Source organism: Mobula hypostoma, chromosome 9 (assembly GCF_963921235.1).
Source record: "Mobula hypostoma chromosome 9, sMobHyp1.1, whole genome shotgun sequence".
Taxonomy (NCBI): domain Eukaryota; kingdom Metazoa; phylum Chordata; class Chondrichthyes; order Myliobatiformes; family Myliobatidae; genus Mobula; species Mobula hypostoma.
Genome location: NC_086105.1, coordinates 47755947 through 47777409, shown reverse-complemented (window position 1 = coordinate 47777409; position 21463 = coordinate 47755947). Strand labels below are relative to the sequence as shown.

At 42.9% G+C, this 21463-nt stretch overlaps 1 protein-coding gene across 7 annotated transcripts in view; it reads left to right on the top strand.

Moving 5' to 3' along the window:
• The window catches only part of caprin2 (caprin family member 2), a 54827-nt gene extending 33964 nt beyond the window's left edge, over window positions 1–20863 (top strand). For 6 of the 7 annotated variants that reach the window (XM_063058242.1, XM_063058244.1, XM_063058240.1 and 3 more), the window contains 3 exons: window positions 9255–9349; window positions 14133–14199; window positions 19968–20863. In XM_063058242.1, the coding sequence (XP_062914312.1) occupies window positions 9255–9349; window positions 14133–14199; window positions 19968–20554 (749 nt within the window). In that variant the 3' untranslated portion in view covers window positions 20555–20863. The remainder of the gene's footprint in view (window positions 1–9254; window positions 9350–14132; window positions 14200–19967) is intronic. The other variant, XM_063058241.1, reaches the window with a different exon arrangement.
• Window positions 20864–21463: the final 600 nt, after the last annotated feature.

The following is a 21463-nucleotide window of genomic DNA, read 5'->3' as shown; positions in this document are numbered from 1 at the left end:
TTTCTGAAATGCATGGAGCGACTCTTGATAGAATTTCCTTGGAGCATCTGGACTTTTTCCAAAGGCCTGAGTTAAATATTTAAACATGTAAAATCCCAAACTTTGTCCCTGAACCACATCAACATTTGCGAATGACGCAGAGAATAGGGGTGTAGCGAGGAAGGCTACCATGGCTTGCAGTGGGATTTGGACCAAGTGGAAAAATGGGCTGAAAAATGGCAGGTGGAATTTAATGTAGACAATAGTTCCATTTATTTTCAGACAAGTGTATTCAATATACATCCTGAAATTCTTGTTCTTTGCAGACATCCCCAAAAACAGATGTGTCCCCAAAGAATGAGTGACAGTTACAAGTGTTAGAACTCCAAAGCACCCCTACTCGCCCTCTCACGCACAAGCATCAGCAAAGCAATGACCCTGCCCTACCCCCATCCACTACTGCAAAAAAGCATCAGCACCTACCAAGCAAGCAATAGCAAAGACCACAGTCTGCAGTACAACAAAAACTAATCGTTCACCCAACAATTGGATGCACCACAGGCTCTCTGCCCCTAAGGAAAGGGGAGACATAACAAAGCAACTTGCTGATTTGCTGTGTTAAAAGTCTCTTGCGCCGCTTTTCTTTTCCTGAGTTCTCTGCCTGGAGAATCGGCAACAATCTCTTCCCCTACCAATGAGAAAGAGGGAGAGAGCGCAATTCGCCAAGTACAGAGCCTCCAACTGATACACTGTTCCCAATGTTCCAATTTCTCCCATAATGCTTTAGTTGTCGACACTGGCTTAGAATCAGCCCATCCACAGGGCCGCGAAAGCTCAAACCCCGAAGACTTGCTCATCTTCTAGGCTGCACCCTTGGGATGTTGAAAAGCGGCTGGTTGTGTTGCCCGCAGGAGCAGGTCCCATCACTGCAAAGAACCAAAGTCTAGGTCAGGGCCTTCAACAGAACCCCAACCACCCGGAAAAGGAGAGGCATCAAAGGCGGAAATTGAGCTGTTTTTTTAGATTAACATGGAACCTCCGTTGAGTGCCATAGTAGCTCTGCCTCACCTACATCACGTGTGAGATGAGGTGTTGGACTTTGTTAGGACCAGCTATGGTACAGTGAAAGGTAGGGCACTGAGGAGTGTGGTAGAACTTCAAGTGGAGTCGCAGATTGATAGGGTCTTAAAGCTTTTGGCACATTAGTCTTCATAAATCGGTGAGTACAGGAGGTGGGATACGTTGAAGTATAAGACATTGGTGAGGCCTAATTTGGGGCATTGTGTGTAGTTTTGGTCACCTACCTACAAGAAACATGCAAGTGAGTTTGAAAAAGTTCAGAGAAAATTTACAAGGATGTGGCTGGGTCTGGAGGACTCAGTTGTGTTGGAAGATTGAATAAGTTAGGACTTTATTCCTTGGAATGTAGAAGATTGAGAGGAGATTTGAGGTATATAAAACTGAGGGGGGTATAGATGGGGTAAATGTAAATAGGCTTTTTTCCACTGAGGTTGGGTTGAACTACAACTAGAGGTCATGGGTTAAGGGTGATATGGTGAAAAATTCAAGGGGAACATGAGGGAAACTACTTGGAGCATTTGAGATTTGAGTTGCCAGTGCAAGTGGTGCATGCAAGTTTGATTTCAATGTTTGAGAAATTTGGATGGGTACATGGAAGGTAGTACCCATCACTCTATCAAAGCCTTTCACCATCTGGTAGGTTTCAATGAGCTCTCCCGTTATTTTTCAGAGCTCTAGTGCAGGTCGATGGGAATTTAAATGGTTTCACATGGATTAGATGGGCCAAAGGGCCTGTTTCTGTGTTGTACTTTTCTATGACTCTCTCCTCTCAACTTAAAAGCTTCATTTCCTCTCACCTGAATGACTGTTTTCCTTCCATGGAACTTAATACCATATGGAGGCTGTCATTGTGCATTCAAAATACACAAAATTTAACCAATTGAACAAGAAGGATGTGGAGATGAGCTGAGGAAAAACTTGTACATCCATACAACAAGGTCATGACTGAACAAGTTTTGATTCGTTGACTGGTTCATATGTGGTTTCATTATGCACATCTACCAAGTCATTACATTGCAAGGGGGGGATAAAAGCTATTGAGCCAACTATCGATTCTGGTTCTTTTAGGAGATTCAGAAAACACTTTATTTCCTGTACACTCCAATTACTCTTCTTCGCTCTCTCTGAAACTTTCACATTCTTCCTATAATGAGGTGACCAGAACTGAACATAATACTTCACGTGGTTTAATAAGAGTTTTATAGAGCTGCAGCATTACCATAAGACCATGACGTAGGAACAGAATTGGGCCATTTGGCCCATTGAGCCTGCTCCACCATTTCATCATGACTGATCCAATTTTCCCCTCAGCCCCAATCTCCTGCCTTCTTCCCGAATCCCTTGATGCCCTGACTGATCTATAATCTGTTGACCTCTGCCTGAAACGTACATAAAGATTTGGCCTCCATAGCTGTCTGTGGCAAAGAATTCCAGACTTGCCACTCTCTGGCTAAAGAAGTTCCTCCTCATCTCTGTTCCAAAAGGACACCCTGAAGCTGTGTCCTCTGGCCTTAAGACTCTTTCACCATAGGAAACATCCTCTCCACATCCACTCTATCAAAGCCTTTTCACCATTTGGCAGGTTTCAATGAGCTCACCTGTTATTTTTTAGAATTCTAGTGAATACAGGCTCAGAGCCATCAAATACTGTTCATATGACAAGCCATTGAATCCTGGAATCATAGAAACATAGAAAGTAGGTGCAAGAGTAGGCCATTCAGCCCTTCAAGCCTGCACCACCATTCAGTATGATCATAGCTGATCATCCAACTCAGAACCCTGTACCTGCCTTCTCTCCATATCCCCGATCCCTTTAGCCACAAGGGCCATATCTAACTCCCTCTTAAATAAAGCCAATGAACTGGCCTCAACTGTTTCCTGTAGCAGAGAATTCCACAGATTCACCACTCTCTGTGTGAAGAAGTTTTTCCTCATCTCGGTCCTAAAAGGCTTCTCCTTTATCCTCAAACTGTGACCCCTCGTACTGGACTTCCCCAACATTGGCAACAATCTTCTTACATCTAGCCTGTCCAATCCCTTTAGAATTTTATACATTTCAGTAAGATCCCCCCTCAATCTTCTAAATTCCAGAGAGTACAAGCCTAGCCGATCCAGTCTTTCATCATATGAAAGTCCTGCCATCCCAGGAATCAATCTGATGAACCTTCTTTGTACTCCCTCTATGGCAAGAATGTCTTTCCTCAGATTAGGGGACCAAAACTGCACACAATACTCTAGGTGTGGTCTCACCAAGGCCTTGCACAACTGCAGTAGAACCTCCCTGCTCCTGTACTCGAATCCTCTCGCTATAAATGCTAGCATACCATTTGCCTTTTTCACTGCCTGCTGTACCTACATGCCCACTTTCAATGACTAGTGTACAATGACACCCAGGTCTTGTTGCACCTCCCCTTTTCCTCATCGGCCACCATTCAGATAATCTGTTTTCCTGTTCTTGCCACCAAGGTGGATAACCTCACATTTATCCACATTAAATTGCATCTGCCATGAATTTGCCCACTCACCTAACCTATCCAAGTCACCCTGCATCCTCTTAGCATCCTCTTCACAGCTAACACTGCCGCCCAACTTCGTGCCATCCGCATTTTATGAAATACCTTTGAACCTTATCCAGTGTCAGCCCATCCCTTCTAAGGGGCCCAAAACTGCTCACAATACTCCAAGTGAGGCCTCCACAGTACTTTATAAAGTCTCAACATTACATCCTTGCTTTATGTACTAGTCTGCTTGAAATGAATGTTAACATTGAAGTTGCCTTCCTCACTGCACTCAACCTGCAAATTAACCATTAGGGTATCTTGCACAAGGATTTGCAAGTCCCTTTGTACCTTTTTTTTTGTATTTTCTCTCCATTTAGAAAATAGGAAATGAAAGGGTTTACTCTACCAAAATGCATGACCATTCACTTCCTAGCACTGTATTGCATCTGCCACTACTTCACCCATTCTCCAAGCTATGTCCTTCTGTAGCAACTCTACCTCAAAACTACCTGCCCTTCCACTTGTCTCACATTGTCTGTAAACTTTGCAACAAAGCCATCAATTCCATCATCAAATCATTGAAATATAACAAAGAATTGGTCCCAACAAAGACCCCTGTCAGACAGTCTCTGGCAAAGCCAAAGAGGGCATACACTAGTCACTGGCAGTCAACCAGAAAAAGACCCCTTTATTCCCACTTTCTGCCTCCTGCCAATCAGCCACTGCTTAATCCATGCTAGAATCTTTCCTGCAATACCATGGGCTTATAGCTTGTTAAGCACCCTCGTGTGTGACACCTTGTCAAAGGCCTCCTGAAAATCCAAGTACCCAACATGAAGTGATTCTCCTGTCTATCCTGCTTGTTATTTCTTCAAAGAATTCCAAAAGACTTATCAGGCAAGATTTTCCTTTGAGAAAACCACGCTGAATATGGCCTATTTTATCATATGCCTCCAAGTACTGAGACCTGATCCTTATTAATCAACACCAACATCATCCCAACCACTGAGGTCAGACTAACTGGCCTGTAGTTTCCTTCTGCCTCTCTCCCTTGAAGAGTAAAGTGACACTTGCAATTTTCCACTCTTCCGGAACCATTCCAGAATCTAGTGATTTCTTGAAAGTTCATTACTAATGCCTTCACGATCTCTTCAGCAGAACTCTGGGGTGTACACCATCTGGTCCAAGTGACTTATCTACTTTCAGACCCCCCCCATCCCTCCCCACTGATCTCCCTCCTGGCACTTATCCGTGTAAGCGGAACAAGTGCTACACATGCCCTTACACTTCCTCCCTTACCACCATTCAGGGCCCCAAACAGTCCTTCCAGGTGAGGCAACACTTCACCTGTGAGTCGACTGGGATGATGTACTGCGTCCGGTGCTCCCGATGTGGCCTTTTATATATTGGCAAGACCTGACGCAGACTGGGAGACTGCTTTGCTGAACATCTACGCTCTGTCCGCCAGAGAAAGCAGGATCTCCCAGTGGCCACACATTTTAATTCCACATCCCATTCCCATTCTGACATGTCTATCCACGGCCTCCTCTACTGTAAAGATGAAGCCACGCTCAGGTTGGAGGAACAACACCTTATATTCCGTCTGGGTAGCCTCCAACCTGTTGGTATGAACATCGACTTCTCTAACTTCCACTAAGGCCCCACCTCCCCCTCATACTCCATCTGTTACTCATTTTTATGCACACATTCTTTCTCTCACTCTCCTTTTTCTCCCTCTGTCCCTCTGAATATACCTCTTGCCCATCCTCTGGGTCCCCCCCCCCCTTGTCTTTCTTCCCGGACCTCCTGTCCCATGATCCTCTCGTATCCCCTTTTGCCTATCACCTGTCCAGCTCTTGGCTCTATCCCTCCCCCTCCTGTCTTCTCCTATCATTTTGGATCTCCCCCTTCCCCTCCTGTCTTCTCCTATCATTTTGGATCTCCCCCTCCCCCTCCAACTTTCAAATCCCTTACTCACTCTTCCTTCAGTTAGTCCTGACGAAGGGTCTCGGGCTGAAACGTCGACTGCACCTCTTCCTACAGATGCTGCCTGGCCTGCTGCGTTCACCAGCAACTTTGTGTGTTGCTTGAATTTCCAGCATCTGCAGAATTCCTTTTTACTTTCAAACCTTGCAGTTTCTCCAAGAAGCTTCCTATAATTGTGGTAACTTCACGCACTTCATGACCCCTGACACCTGGAACTTCCACCATACTGCTAGTGTCCTCCACAGTGAAGACTGATGCAAAATACTACTTCAGTTTGTTCACCATTTCGTTGTCCCCCATTGCTCCCTCTCCAGCTTCATTTTCCAGTGGTCTGCTATCCACTCTTGCCTTCCCCTTTACACTTAATGTATCTGAAGAAACATCTGGTATCCTATTTAATATTATTGGCTAGCTTACTTTCGTATTCCATTTTTTACCTGATTGACTTTATTTAGTTACCTTCTGGTTTTTAAAAGCTTCTCAATCCTCCAACTTCCCATTAATTTTTGCTCTATTATATGCTCTCTTTGGCTTTTATGTTGGCTTTGACTTCTCTTGTTAGCCACGGTTGTGTCATCTTGCCTTTTAGAGTATTCCTTCCTCTGGGATGTATATATCCTGTACCTTCCAAATTGCTTCCAGATATCCCAGCCATTGCTGCTTTGCCATTATCCCTGCCAGTGTTCTTGACCAATCAGTTCAGGCCAATTCCTCTCTCATGCCTCTGTAACTCCCTTTACTCCAATGTAATACTGATACATCTGACTTAGCTTCTCCTTCTCAAATTTCAGTGTGAATTTTATCATATTATGATCACTTGTCTCTAAGAGCTCTTTTACCTTAAGGTCTCTGATCAATTCTGGTTCATTGCAGAATGCCCAATCCAGAATGGATGATCCCCTAGTGAGCTCAATCAGCCATAAGCTACTGTAGATCTCATTGGCACTCTAGATATTACCCCTCTGGAATATAGCGCAAACCTGATTTTCCCAACCTACCTGCATATTGAAGTTCCCATGACTATTGCAACATTGTATTTTCTATCTTCTTGTAATTTGTAAACCACTATTGTTTTGGGGGTCTGTATACAACTTCCATCAGGGTCTTTTTACCCATGCAGTTCCTGGGCTCTCTCCATGATGATTCAGCGCCTTCTGACCCTCTGTCACTACTTTCTAATGATTTGATTTCATTTTTTTACCAATAGAGGAATGCCTACCCCTCTGCCTTTCTGCCTGTCCTTTTTGATCCAGTGTGTATCCTTGAACATTAAGCTCCCAGCTATGACCTTTCAGCCATGATTCAGTGATACCTACATCATAACCTGCCAATCTGCAGCTGTGCTACAAGTTCATCTACCTTGTTCCGTATACTGCATGCATTCAAATATAACACCTTCAGTCCTGTATGCACCCTTTTTTGATTTCATCTGTCCTTTTACGATGCAATTCGCCCTGTTGACTGTAATTTTGTCCTATCAACAGCCTCTCCTCCCTGCACATTGCCTTTGTTTGTGAACCTTATCTTCTGCACTATTATATGCCTTTCCTTATATACTACTTGCATTGAAATGTATGCTGCTCAGGACACTAGTTGTACCATGCTCAACCTTTGATTCCTAAATTTTAGGTCTTGCCAACATCTGCCTCCACAACCTTTCCGCTAACTGTTCTGGCATTCTGGTTGCCATCCCCCTGCAACTTTTTTTTTTAAACCCCACCGTGCAGCATTAACAAACCTTCCCAGTAGGATATTAGTCCCTCTCCAGTTCATTTGCAAACTCCTTTCTGTACAGGTCTCACTTTCCCTGGAAGAGAGCCCAATGATCCAAAAGTCTTATGCCCTCCCCTCCAACACCAACTCCTCAGCCAAGTGTTTAAACTGTATAATCTTCCTCTTTCTGTCCTCACTAGCACGTGGCATGGGTAGCAGTCCTGAGATCACAATCCTGGAGGTCCTGCCCTTAACTTGGCACTTAACTCCCTGAACTCCCTTTGCAGAACGTTATCAGTCATCCTACCCATGTCATTGGTACCTACATGAACTACAACTTCTGGCTGTTCACCTTCCCACTTAAGAATGCTGAGGACTCGACCTGAGATACCCTGGCAACATGCTGTCTGGGAGTCTCATTCTCACCCACAGAATCGCTTGCTGTTCCCCTAACTAACGAATCCCCTATCACCACAGTGTGCCTTTTCTCCTCTTCCGCCCCCCCACCCCCCCGAGGTCAGAGGTAGATAGTGCCAGAGATTCGACCACTGTGACTTTCCTGTTAGGTCATCACCTCCCCTTCCCCAACCGTGATGTACCTGTGGTCGAGTGGGATGGCCACAGGGGTACTTAGCACTGGCTCCTTAACCCCTTCCCCTTATGACTGTCAGTTTCCTGTGCTCTGTACCTTGGGTGTAACTACCTCTCCATACATCCTATCTATCACCTCTTCAGCTTCTTGAATGATTCAGAGTTCACCCAGTTCCAGCTCCAGCTCCTTAATGCAGATTGTTAGAAGCTGCAGCTGGATGCACTTCTTGCTTCTGAAGTCATTAGGGATACTGGAGGTCTCCCTGCCTACCCACATCTTGCAAGAGGAGCATTCAACTATCCTGCTTGGCATCTCTACTGGCGTTGCTGAGCAGATATAAAGAAGGGAAGGAAAAACAAACCTGAGCTTTTCTTTCCTTTGCGTTCTCTGTCTGAAGCCTCGAAGAGCTTAAAACCTCAAGATCACCACTCTGACTCCATCCACTCAAGATGGCTGCTGCGCTTGCCCCTGCCTTACTTTAATTTCCTGTTGGCTCCTCGCTCTTGAACTTAATCCCCTAGAATTTAAGCCAAAATTGGGAGTGGTATAATTTGGCCATGGTAGGTTAAAGGAGAAGAGAATGACCTGGATTCAGGATACTGCATTCAGGATATCCTTTATAATTAACTGACTTCTGAAAATAATATTTGCCTTGAATAGCCTCGAGTTACTGATTTTTTTTTTTGAAAATGAAGGCTGTTCGGTTTAGGATTTGCTAACCATTTAGTTTAAGGAAAAACTATTGTCAGGACCTGTTCCTATTTGGGCTAACAAAGGCCTTTTATTTTGCTTGTTTTCCCAACCCACCTTGCCATTTAAAAGAATAAATAAATTCGAGAAGAGAAGCAGAGAGTAGGGCAATCTACACCTGTGGGAGAAATGGTTGGTCTAGATAATCAATGAAGGTTTTGGTTAAGACTGTAAGTGACTTAATGTAGCTTCTAGCATGCAGAGAAAGGGGTGGGATTGGTGGCTAAGGTGCTTGCCATTAATTGGTTGGAAACAAACATTTTGGGTTGACTATTCACCAAAACTAGAAAGTTTCACTTCACTGTTGCTTTAGTGGAGGTATTTCCCGTGCTTTTTGACTTCCATGTTTTAAGGTAGATGCCTGAGTTGCTTTTTGTTTGCAACTTCAGAACTAATGAATGCAGTTATAGCTTTTGTATCTTTGCAATGTATTTTTTATTTTGCAGCAGGCCAGTACATTTTGAGCCCATTGAAAAGGGTTGCTAGAATAGCTTTTAAGTAGCTGTAGAAGCATTCGTCCATAACTCTGTTGATAGATATGGTCAGTTACTCTTTAAAGAAGCTGGAAAGATTAGTGAAATTGCCTGCGTCTTTACCATCATTGATGTCAGCTGTATTTACTTGGAGCTTGAATCCTTGTTTCCTTTCATCAGGATTTGATGGTTACAGAGGAATTCCCATTCCGGCCAATGGAACATATGGACCTTTTCCAAATAGAGAATACCCTGGGATGCCATACACTCCAAGGGTAAGGAATAGTGAATTTATCCATTTTCAGTGGCAAAACTAATTACACCAGCTTGATCAAATTTGAACTGGTTCAAGACTTGTCAGTTTGATTAGGATTTCTGGTGCATTGAATTAAAAATTGTCAAGTACTTTTACTTCCAAAGAATGCCTACAAGCATTGAAAGTGATAGTACACATCTGAAATGAACCAACCAACCCACATCCTGGTATCTCTTGCCTTTTCCTGGTAAATTTTGATTTGAATTCCAGTTATTACTAATTCAGGTAAGGTCCAATGAGTTACTTTCCCTGTTCTCTTGCTTGCTTTCAAATTGCTCCCAACTTTTTTATTCCACCACCAACACTCTCATTACTGTATATTGCAATTATGGAAGCTTTAGAAGTTTGCCAACCTCTAAGTTGAGGGTTCCCAACCTTTTTTTGTACCTTAGACCCCTACCATTAACTGAGGGGCCTGTGGACCCTGGCTGGGAGCCCCTGTTCTAAATGATTCATGTCATTTAGACATGAATCATTTCATTGGCGGGGGGTGGGAGCGGTTGCTAAGGCAAAATTATTTTACCAGTAGATTAAACCTGACATCAAGAAAGAACACACTAGTGCTGGAGAGCTTTGTAAATTGGTTTCAAATTTGATCTAATCCTCTGGAAGTGTACTTGAGCATAATTACTTGTACTTGAATGACTTTCCAAAATATGAAGTGTTCTTATTAAACTGGAAATTTATTTATTCCTTCAGTGAATTTGCTTCCTAACAGTTGTGTCCAGACTGCAACCAGTTAAACTTTTGACATCCATTTTATTCTGCATATGGACCCAGGCCCCAATTCAAAATTAAATTTTGCACTTGCTAAATTACTCTTGACTGTTTCTTCTCGTGTAATCTTTGGTTGCACATTTAGAAATGTTGCTCATTATTTCAGTCCATTTGCTACTGCTTGATTACTAGTGCATTGCTTGCATCTGTAATTGGTAAATCTAGTAATTCTGACACCATAAAGTGTAAATACATACATTGAGTTGGGACTTTGTGACCCCTGTTGATTTTTAAAAGTTGGCTAAGCACGGCTCCAATGCCATATTCAGGTTTGCTGGTAACACCACTGTTGTAGGCAAAATCAAGGTGATGAATCAGCATATAGAAGGGAGATTGAAAATCTGGCTGAGTAGTGCCGTAACAACCTCTCACTCAAAATGCTGAAGGACCTCTGCAAGTTGGGCAGCATCTATGGAGATGAATGAACGGTTGCTGCTTTGGGCCGAGACCCTTCAAGACTGGTTGGTTGGGGGGGGTATGGGAAGTCAGAGCAAGAAGGTGGGGGAGGGCAGGAAGAAGTGCAAGGTGGCAGGTAATAGGTGAAGTAGAGCCGGGAATTTGATTGGTGAAAGGTGAGGGCTGGAGGAGGGAGAATAGGATGGGAGAGAAGGGGAAGGAGGAGCGCCAGAGTGGCTTCATTGTGGCAGTAGAGAAGACCATGGACTGAATGGGTGGCCACCAGGAGATCCATTTTTTTTATTCTGGTGCTCGTCAAAGTGGTCTCCTGATCTATGTTGGGTCACACCGATGATACAGGAGGCCACACCAGTTGATGATCCTTCCACCCCCCCCCGCCCCCCAAACACACTTGTAGGTGAAGTGTCGCCTCACCTGGAAGGACCATTTGGGGCCCTGAATGGTAGTGAGGGAAGAGTTATAGGGGCAGGTGTGGCACTTCATCCGCTTGCAAGGATGAGAGCCAGGAGGGAGATGGATGGACAAGGGAGTCATGTAGGGAGTGATTCCTATGGTGGGGGGGGTAGGGGTAGAGGGAAAGATGTGGTGGGTTCTTGTTGGAGATGGCAGAAGTTAGAGTTATGTGGTGGCTAGTGCGGTGGTAGGTGAGGACAAGAGGAACCCTATCCCTGGTGTGGCAGTGGGAGGATGGGGTGAGGGTAGAAGGTACAAAATGGAAGATGTGGCTGGGGGTAGGATTGATGTTGGAGGAAGGAAAGCCCCTTTCTTTGAAGGAGGACATCTCATGAGTTCTGGAATGAAAAGCCTCACCCTGAGAGCAGATGCAGTGGTATTGCTGCCAAACTCTTCCTCCGTTACAGCAATGACTGCATTGTTGCTGCTTCCTGTAGCCATGCTGAGCCTGTTGACGTCATCAACTTTGCCTCCAAATTCCACTCTGCCTTCAAATTCAATTGGTCCATTTGACACATTCCTCCTTTTTAATCTGTCTCTGGAGACTGTCTATCAACTGATATCATTTATAAACTCTCTAATTCTCAGAGCTACCTGGACTCCGACCCTGTCACTTGTAAAAGTATCATTTCCTTTTCATACCCTTATCCCTACCACATCTGCTCTCAGATCTAATGAAGTGTCCCCTTCAAAGAAGAGGGCTTTCATACCTCCACCATTAACACTGCCCTCACCTGCATCTGTTCCATTTTGCGCACGTCTGTCCTCGCCTCATCCTCCCACTGCCACATCAGGAATGGAATTCCTCCTGACCTCACCTACCACTCACTAGCCTTGATGTCCAGCACATAATTCTCCATAACTTCTGCCATTTTCAACAGAATCCCACCACCAAGCAATCTCCACCCCAACCCCTCACTTTCTGCAGGGATCGCTCCCTAAACCACTCCCTCCCCACACACCTCCCTCCCCGCAGTCATCCTTGCAAGCTGAACAAGTGCCACTCCTGCTGCCGTATTTCCTCCTTCACTACCAATCAGGACCCCAGACGGTCTTCCCAGGTGAGGTGACACTTCACCTGTGAGTTTAAGGTAATCTACTCTATCCAGTGTTGCCAGTGTGGCACTGTGTAGATTGGGAGACCGCTTCACAGAGCACCTACACTCTGTCTGCCAGGGAAAGCAGGATCTCCCAGTGGCCACCCATTTCAATTACACACTTTCCATTCCCATTTTGACAATGTCAGTCCACAGCATCCTCTACTGCCATGATGAGGCCACACTTAGACTGCAGGAGAAAAAACTTGTATTCCATCTGGGTAGCCTCTAACCTCATACCATGAATATTGATTTCTTGAACTTTCGGTAATTGCTACCACCCCCTTCACCGTTTTCCCTCTCACCTTATCTCCTTACCTGCCCATCACCTCCACCTAGTGCACCACCTCCTTCCCTTTCTTCCATTATCTTCTAGCCTCTCCTATCTGATTTCCCCCCCTTCCACCCCCAGGCCTTATCTCTTTCACCAATCAACTTCTCAGCTTTTACATCAACCCCTCCCCCTTTGCTGGTTTCACCTATCACCTGCCACCTTGTGCTGTTTCCTCCCTCTCCCCCACCTTGCTCTGACCCCCTTTATTTTTTTCCAGTCCTGATGAAGGGTCTCAGCCTGAAATGTTGACTGTTTATTCATTTCCGTAGATGCTGCCTAACTTACTGAGTCCCTCCAGCATTTTGTGTGTTTTGCTTTGGATTTCCAGCACTTTCAGGTTTTCTCCTGTTTGTAGAACTTCTCACTCAATGTCAGCAAGACCAAGGAGCTATTATTGACCTCAGGAGGAGGAAACCAGAGGTCCTCAAAGGTGGAGAGAGTCAGCAACTTTAAATTCCTCAGTGCTATTGTTTTGTAGCAGCGTCCTGGACCCAGTGTGCAAGTTCAGTTGGGAAGAAAGCACAGCAGTGCCTCTACTTGGGAGTTTGCCAGGATTCAACACGACATCTAAAACTCTAACTTCTATAGATGTATGGTGGAGAGTATATTGACTGGCTGCATCACAGCCTGGTATGGAAATATCAATGCCCTTGAATGGAAAATACTACAAAAAGATGCAGATATGGCCCAGTCTATCATGGTAAAGCCCTCCCCACCATTTGAGCATAAATACAAGAAACAACTTTGTCACTGGAAAGCCGCATCCATCATCAAGGAATCCTACCACCCAGGACATGCTGTTTTCTCGCAACTGCCAACAGGAAGAAAGTACAGGAGCCTCAGGACTCTCATCACCAGGTTCAGGAGCAGTTACTACCCCTGAACCATCAGGCTCTTGAAGCAGTGGGGATAACTTCACTCAACTTCACTTGCCTCATCACAGAACTGTTCTCACATCCAATGGTCTCACTTTCAAGGATTTTTCACCTCATGTTCTTGATGTTTATTGCTTATTCATTATTTCTTTTTGTACTTGAAGTTTGCCTTTTGTACTGAATAATAGATTCATTTATTCTATTATGGATTGAGTGAGTGTATCCACAAGAAAATGGATCTTGGTTTTATATGATGACATATTTGTATTTTGATAATTTCCTTTGAATTCAATAACGTGAACTGTTTAAAAATATTCTAAACTTTTTTGTAATGTATATTCCAGTTTTTCTGTAGTTCTTAAGTTTAATTGTTGTAACTGATCAGTATTGTTGCAACTATGTCTAATGTTGCTGAATATTATGCCCACTACATGGCTTGCTGATCATGTCCTTTACTATTTAAGCAAAAACCTCCAATGTCATGATGTTCTATTCTATATAAACAATATTCTATATATTCTATATAATATGCATTTGCCTTTCATGCAATCATTAATGGCTGTGGCTAGTTATCAGATTTTGAAATCACTAGATGTACTTGGTACTACACTAAGAATTAAATGCAACCCTGCTGCTCTTGTGCTGTTTAATGTCAGCTGGAGAGTAAAATTAGATGAGTGAATACAGGTGGACAGGTTCCTCAACTGCTATTTACCTGTGCCCAATCTGCACAATATGGATGGCTTGATTCATGAGCATCTTATACAAGTGTCATTTGTGTTTTCACAGGAATCTGGTTACCAGCAGAACTACAAACGTGGTGCAGGAGCTGGGCCTCGTGGAGCCATGAGAGGAGGTAGTTATCTAATGACATCTTTATTTGGGACCATAAAGTTTGGAACCATATTCTCAATAAATTGTGTCTAAGAGTTATAGATTTTGTAATGTACAGTCTTTCCAAAAAAGGAAGAACAGTTTGTCTTTTTTTCCTTTTATTGACTTGCTGCATTCTCATTTCTTTTCTCCATTGTTTTTGTTGGCTGGATGTTATGCATCTAATTCTGAATAAATGGGTACATGATGAAGCACATTGCAGTGCAAATTAATTGTGCTTCCATGAGCTGCATTGCTGACTTGAGCTGCACGGCTTCTGGGAATGGCGGAACAAGGTGTTTCATCTCAAGATTTCTCCCAACACCCTTTGAATCTGGATGTTGGCTTTGTTTATAGATCCCATTCTACCATAACATTCTGAATATTTTGATACATGCAGAGATGGAGAACTTCAGATGAACTGATCTAATTACCCACTTCACTTTTGTTATGCTTCAGTTTCCTAATGTGAAAGTAGAAATTTTACAAGTTTCCGTATTGTATTTGCATCTTAAAGTGAGCTACAACAGTGAGGTTTTGTGGTTGGTAGCTTAAAGTGGAATAACTGGTCTTATAATGTTGCAATTGCAGAACTAAGATGGGTATATATGCCAGTAATGTAGCTTGGTAGGCTTTTCAATTTGCTGAATGTTTCTAGCTAAATAAGTACAGGTTTCTTGGTAAGTGTTTCTTTTTTCCTGTGGATCAGTTTCACTGTTTTGAAGATTAGTAGAATGAGTGGGGGCAATATTAAACAAGGAAATGATGCCAAGATAAGGGGCCAGACATGTTAAACTAAGGACTGTAGAAATTTCGTGGTGAGTTGTGGAAGCTAGTGCACCAAGTATTTAAAGTGTAGGTATTTTTACATGATAAGGGACTAAGGGGTGTGAGCCTCAGGCACAGAGGAAGTTGATATCTGTCACACACCTGCTATGATATTGAATGCCAGGGCTGACCTGAAGGGTAGGTGGTCTATTAGTACTTTGTATTAGAAAACTTACAGCACAATACAGGCCCTTCGGCCTGCAAAGCTGTGCTGAACATGTCTGTACCTTAGAACTACCTAGGTCTACCCATAGCCCTCTATTTTTCTAAGCTCCATATACCTATCCAGGAGTCTCTTAAAATACCCTATCGGTTCCGCCTCCACCAACGCCGCCAGCAGTTCATTCCTTGCACTCACCACTCTCTGCTTTTTTTTTTTTTTTTTAGACTTGCTCCTGACATCTCCTCTGTACCTACTGCTAGGCACCTTAAAACTGTGCCCTTGTGCTAACCATTTCAGCCCTGGGAAAAAGCTTCTGACTGTCTACCCAATCAATGCCTCTCATCATCTTATACACCTCTATCAGGTCACCTCTCATCCTCCATTGTTCCAAGGAGAAAAGGCCAAGTTCACTCAAACTATTTTCCTAAGGCATGCTCCCCAATCCAGGCAACATCCTTGCAAATTTCCTTTGCACCCTTTCCATGGTTTCCACATCCTTTCTATAGTGAGGCAACCAGAACTGAGCACAGTACTCCCAAGTGGGGTCTGACCAGGGTCCTACATAGCTGCAACATTACCTCTCGGCTCTTAAACTCAATCCCATGGTTGATGAAGGCCAATGCACCATATGCCGCCTTAACCACAGAGTCAACTTGCGCAGCAGCTTTGAGTGTCCTATGGACTCACACCCCAAGATCCCTCTGATCCTCCACGATGCCAAGAGTCTTGCCATTAATGCTATATTCTGCCATCATATTTGACCTACCAAAATGAACCACCTTCCACTTATCTGGGTTAAACTCCATCTGCCACTTCTCAGCCCAGTTTTGCATCCTAATAATGCCCTGCTGCAACCTCTGACAGCCCTTCACACTATCCACAGCACCCCCAACCTTTGTGTCATCAGCAAATTTACTAACCCATCCCTCCACTTCCTCATCCAGGTCATTTATAAAAATCACGAAGAGTAAGGGGTCCCAGAACAGATCCCTGAGGCACACCACTGGTCACTGACCTCCATGCAGAATATGACCCATCTACAACCACTCTTTGCCTTCTGTGGGCAAGCCAGTTTCTGGATCCACAAAGCAATGTCCCCTTGGATCCCATGCCCCCTTACTTTCTCAATAAGCCTTGCATGGGGTACCTTATCAAATGCCTTGCTGAAATCTATATACACTACATCTACGGCTCTACCTTCAATGTGTTTAGTCACATCCTCAAATTCAATCAGACTCGTAAGGCATAACCTGCCTTTGACAAAGCCATGCTGACTATTCCTAATCATATTATACCTCTCCAAATGTTCATAAATCCTGCCTCTCAGGATCTTCTTCATCAACTTACCAACCACTGAAATAAGACTCGCTGGCCTATAATTTCTTGGGCTATCTCTACTCCCTTTCTTGAATAAGGGAACAACATCTGCAACCCTCCAATCCTCCGGAACCTCTCCTGTCCTCATTGATGATGCAAAGATCATCACCAGAGGCTCAGCAATCTCCTCCCTCGCTTCCCACAGTAGCCTGGTGTACACCCCCTCCGGTCCTGGTGACTTACCCAACTTGATGCTTTCCAAAAGCTCCAGCACATTCTCTTCCTTAATATCTACGTGCTCAAGCTTTTCAGTCTGCTGCAAGTCATCCCTACAATCGCCAAGATCCTTTTCCATAGTGAATACTGAAGCAAAGTACTCATTAAGTACCTCTGCTATCTCCTCCGGTTCCGTACACATTTTTCCAGTCTCACACTTGAAGTATTCTCCTTATTTTTGCTTAGTTTTATGGAAGCAGTATTGGAATTGTCTCACCTTGGTCATATTAAGTTGCTGTGACTTGGCTGCTGATACACTATTGACAGTTATTCCAGAATTGAAATTCGCGATACTTCAGTTCTTCTCTCCTCCCCCCCCCCGCCCCCTATACGGCTATTTAATGTCCTACTCAGTCACTTCAATTTTTGATTGACTTGAATCTTTTTCTCATGTATTCCACCCCCCCCCCCCATCCCCATCACCACCTACAAGCTCCAGATATTCTAAACCTAAATTCCACTTTGGTGGTGCTGAATCTCAGCTGCAAGCTTTTGCTCTGCATTACAAGGCAGATATTACTAGCAGCTTGCTGTCCTCCAATTGTCATTCCTTCCAGAATCTAATTCCAAATGCAGAACCAAGCACATTTACCAGCACCATTGGAGTTCCTCCTCTCTGGCCCGTACCTCTCTGGAACTGAGCAAGTGAAATGTTGAGATGATCTTAGCTGCTGCTGAGGTTGCGGATAACTTAATTCCAGTCTAGTTTTGAGGGAAGATGAGTATTCCTTATTTTAACAATGAGGTAGGTGTTGCACACTATCTACCATATGGACATCACAGGTTTTGGTCCAATGACAACATTAAAGTGGCTCTGTAATGGTGGAATGCAACATGGAAATGGTCCCATAGTGAATAATAACTATCAACCCCTCCCCAATGCTACATTAATCCCATTTTTTCCCCATGTTGCTCCCCCTTGCTACAACACAAGAAGCAATTAGATTTGCCAACTCCTTTGAGATGTGGAAGGGAATTTGTGTGGTCACAGGCAAAAAAAAAAGTGCATACTCTGCAGATGGCATCTGAGGTCGATATTCAACTTGGGTGTCATGCTGCAAGGCAGTGGCACTGCTAGCTGTGCAACTGTGACCTTTCGTCCTCAGTGCCCATAGCTTCCAAACTTAAATGCCTGATCTGTTTTTTTTCCTTGTCACTTAACATTTTTGTGAATATCAGGATAGGAAGTACTAATTTTTTTTTTTGTTTTTAATCCATTTATCCTCTAAGACAATTTTAAGCCTAGCTATTGTAATTTGGGAATTCACAAGTGTGTATAGAAGAGATGTTGGCTAACTGCTCTTTTTATTTGGAAAAGAATTATAACTTCCTACCAACACTTGGGTACCAAAATCTCTGTACCCCCACTTCCTCCCCACAGTAATCCCCAATGCAAAACATTTTGTAGTTAGGATTTGACAAAGCAGTCAAATTTGACTTTTTTTCCCATCTAGAGCAAAATCTTGTAAGCAGTCAATGGATTTTTAAGAACAGTGGCTAATGATGTGATCTGATGACAAGTTTCCACATACATGAGTTGAAATGTTTGTCAGCTCATCCTCTAACCTAAAATTTATGCTATATGTGCATCACCATACCAGAAAGCTGACATTGTAATAAAGGATAGGTTAGATGTGAATTTCCTTTTGAGTAATGGAAGATGAGATAATCAGTCCATTCCTTTTTAAAATGCATATTAATCTTAAACTCGCTGCCCTATACATTCAGCCTGCTTCCATGAGCAACCAATCTTCTTTGCCTTAATGACAAACTGATAGTATTGTGCCCTAATTTTGCACTTTAAATCATGAATGAACTCTGATCAAAATTGATTCAAAACCTGGGGTTCATAGTTTTCTTTTTTCAGCCATAAACGTGAGAATCTTTTGCACTTCAAAGTGAAGCTTCTGTCCACTCAAAATTTGTAATACCACTGAGTGTGACTTGCCCCATACAATGCTTCTTTCAAAAGAAATGGGCGCGGAATTATCAAATCCCCTTAGGGATGCAAAACTTGATCTTGCAATGTACTTAGCTGATCAGTGAAGGTTGCTTCAGAGGATTACATGTGTATGAATAGCAGAGAGATACAACCCGTTGATTAAGCACCCTAGTTTTGGAAGGGATTGGGTGAGAGAAATTGGTAATTGTCAAATGGATGATTCATTGATGCAAGAGACTATTGCAATGTTGTCTTCTAGAAATGTACTTGAGTTGCTCATGATTCAGGTTGTTGGAGAATTTGAATTGTAAAGTGCTAAAAGTGTACTTTTATTTTTTGGAAATGATTTCAATTTTAATCTTTGCAGATCTAAGTTGCCTTGACTTGGAAACAACATTCCCTTACTAGCCCTTCAATCAATTGTACATAGTTTCTTGAAGCACTTGTAAACAGGTGACATTATTTCAATCCACAGAACTAATTTTCCCTCAATTTGTTGGACCATCACCTAAGCTATAGCTAGTGAAGCTATAAAGCAATGTTGACTTAATTGCTAAATGGTCTATAGGTATAGGCAGGGCGTGTTTCTAGAATAGTACTTTTGCTCTAGTGGAAGTGCTCATATATTTCAAGCACAGATTTTGGCCTTTCTTCCAAACGGAAGGATGTATGGGGTACAAAAGTCACTTTAATTCTAAAATATATTCTGGATGGTTTGCTCCTTGAGGCACTGTCACATTAAAATCATTACTTTTTAAAATCTGACTTTGACTTCTGATCCCACAATAAAGCCACCATTGACCACAAATATCCCACTGTTTCAGTTTATCAGCACATCCTTTCAATCCCTTGATACCAATAAGGCTCAAATTTAAATGTGCAAGGCCATTTGGCCAATCTTGTCTATGCCTATTGAGTGCTACCCAGCTTAATCCCTTCCCAGTATTACAACTTTTGCTAATACAGATGGTTAATTATAAAGTTGTAGAATGATGCATGAATGCTCAACAGGAACAATTTTGAAGAAATGGCATTGAAAGTATGTCCTGCAAAGCTTTGCTGTTTGAACACTTGCCAGAATTGGTTTCTAAAGCTGCCTTGAAAAAAGTTTGTAATCATGTGGTTTTATTTTGGAGTTCAGAATATGGGTAAGAAGTTTTAATGGTTTTGATCAGAAAATGTGATACTACTTTGAGCAGAGTGGAAGATTTCTCAACCCAAACAGGTCTTAATTACTTGACAGCTGGCTGGAGTGATTCATCTCAAGTGAGCAGTCCAGAGCGAGACAACGAGCACGTCAACACGGGGGATTCTGGCCAAGGTGAAACACTAAACATTACTCCAGTGGATATGCCAGTGACCAGCCAAGCTGCCACCCTCTTGCCCGTGCACGTCTATCCTCTTCCTCAACAGATGAGAGTGGCCTTCTCTACAGCAAGGACATCTAACTTTACTCCTGGGTCTCTGGACCAGCCCATTATCTTTGATCTTCTGCTTAGTAACCTTGGAGAAACATTTGATTTCCAGTTGGGGCGATTTACCTGCCCTGTGAATGGCACTTATGTCTTCATCTTTCACATGCTAAAGCTGGCTGTGAATGTGCCTCTGTATGTAAATTTGATGAAGAATGAAGAAGTCCTGTGCTCTGCTTATGCTAATGATGGTGCCCCTGATCATGAGACTGCCAGCAATCATGCTGTTCTGCAGCTTTTCCAAGGAGATCAGATCTGGCTGCGATTGCACAGAGGTGCCATCTATGGTAGCAGCTGGAAGTATTCTACCTTTTCTGGATACCTCTTGTATCAGGACTGAAATGTGCTCTAGTAGCTAAAATGCTTTGCACTCTGATCTCTGTAACTTAAAAGGTCACAATTTGAAGTGAGTTGCCAGGGGGTGACTTGTTAAAATGTCACGATAGTTTTCTGGGATTTTGGTTTGCACTGACTGGGCACTTTAACCTGTGATGCCTTGCTAGTAGAGCTGCAAATATATTTTGTTACAGAATTTTGTCTTGCACTTCTTCATCTGAGACTATTTATGTGACATTGAATGGATAGGTTTCCTTTGCAAGAGATCCTGCTATTTACAATGCCTCATGGTGCCTCAATAAAGATATTTATTCTGCACTGTTGATTGGTGGTTTTTGAATGGACAATTGTTGCTATATTTTGGGTATGAAGAATTGCAGAATTTTGCACTGTGAAGCTTCTAAACAATTAGAGCATCAAGCAGATCTAAAGCAATATGTATTTTAAAGAGAAACCATCTTGACTATTTACTGTTAAGCCCAAAGTAGTATTCTACTTTCTTCCTGGGGCCATCAGTGCTAATGATATCTTTAGTCACTTTTCTAGTTGTTTCTAAATAAAACATTCATCCCCTCTTCCTTAACAACACCACCCTCCACAAAAAAAATGCATATGCAAAATCAGAATTTTCACTAAATCTGTAGCTGATGCTACAAATTAAACTGACTTAAGTACTTCAACGGGACATTTTCTGAGGAAATCGGTTTCTGACTTGATAAATTTGGAAAGAATAGTTTTCAAACATTTATATATGAAACATGTTCTTTCTAACTTTTGCACCTATCTTGCTCTTGCCTGTTGCCTTTTAGCTTGTATTTCTGTGCACCCTACAGACTGCAGAACATACCTAATCTGATGGGTGAGAAAGCTTTCCTTCAGTAGTCAAATCTAACTTTCAAATGTGTGAATAATT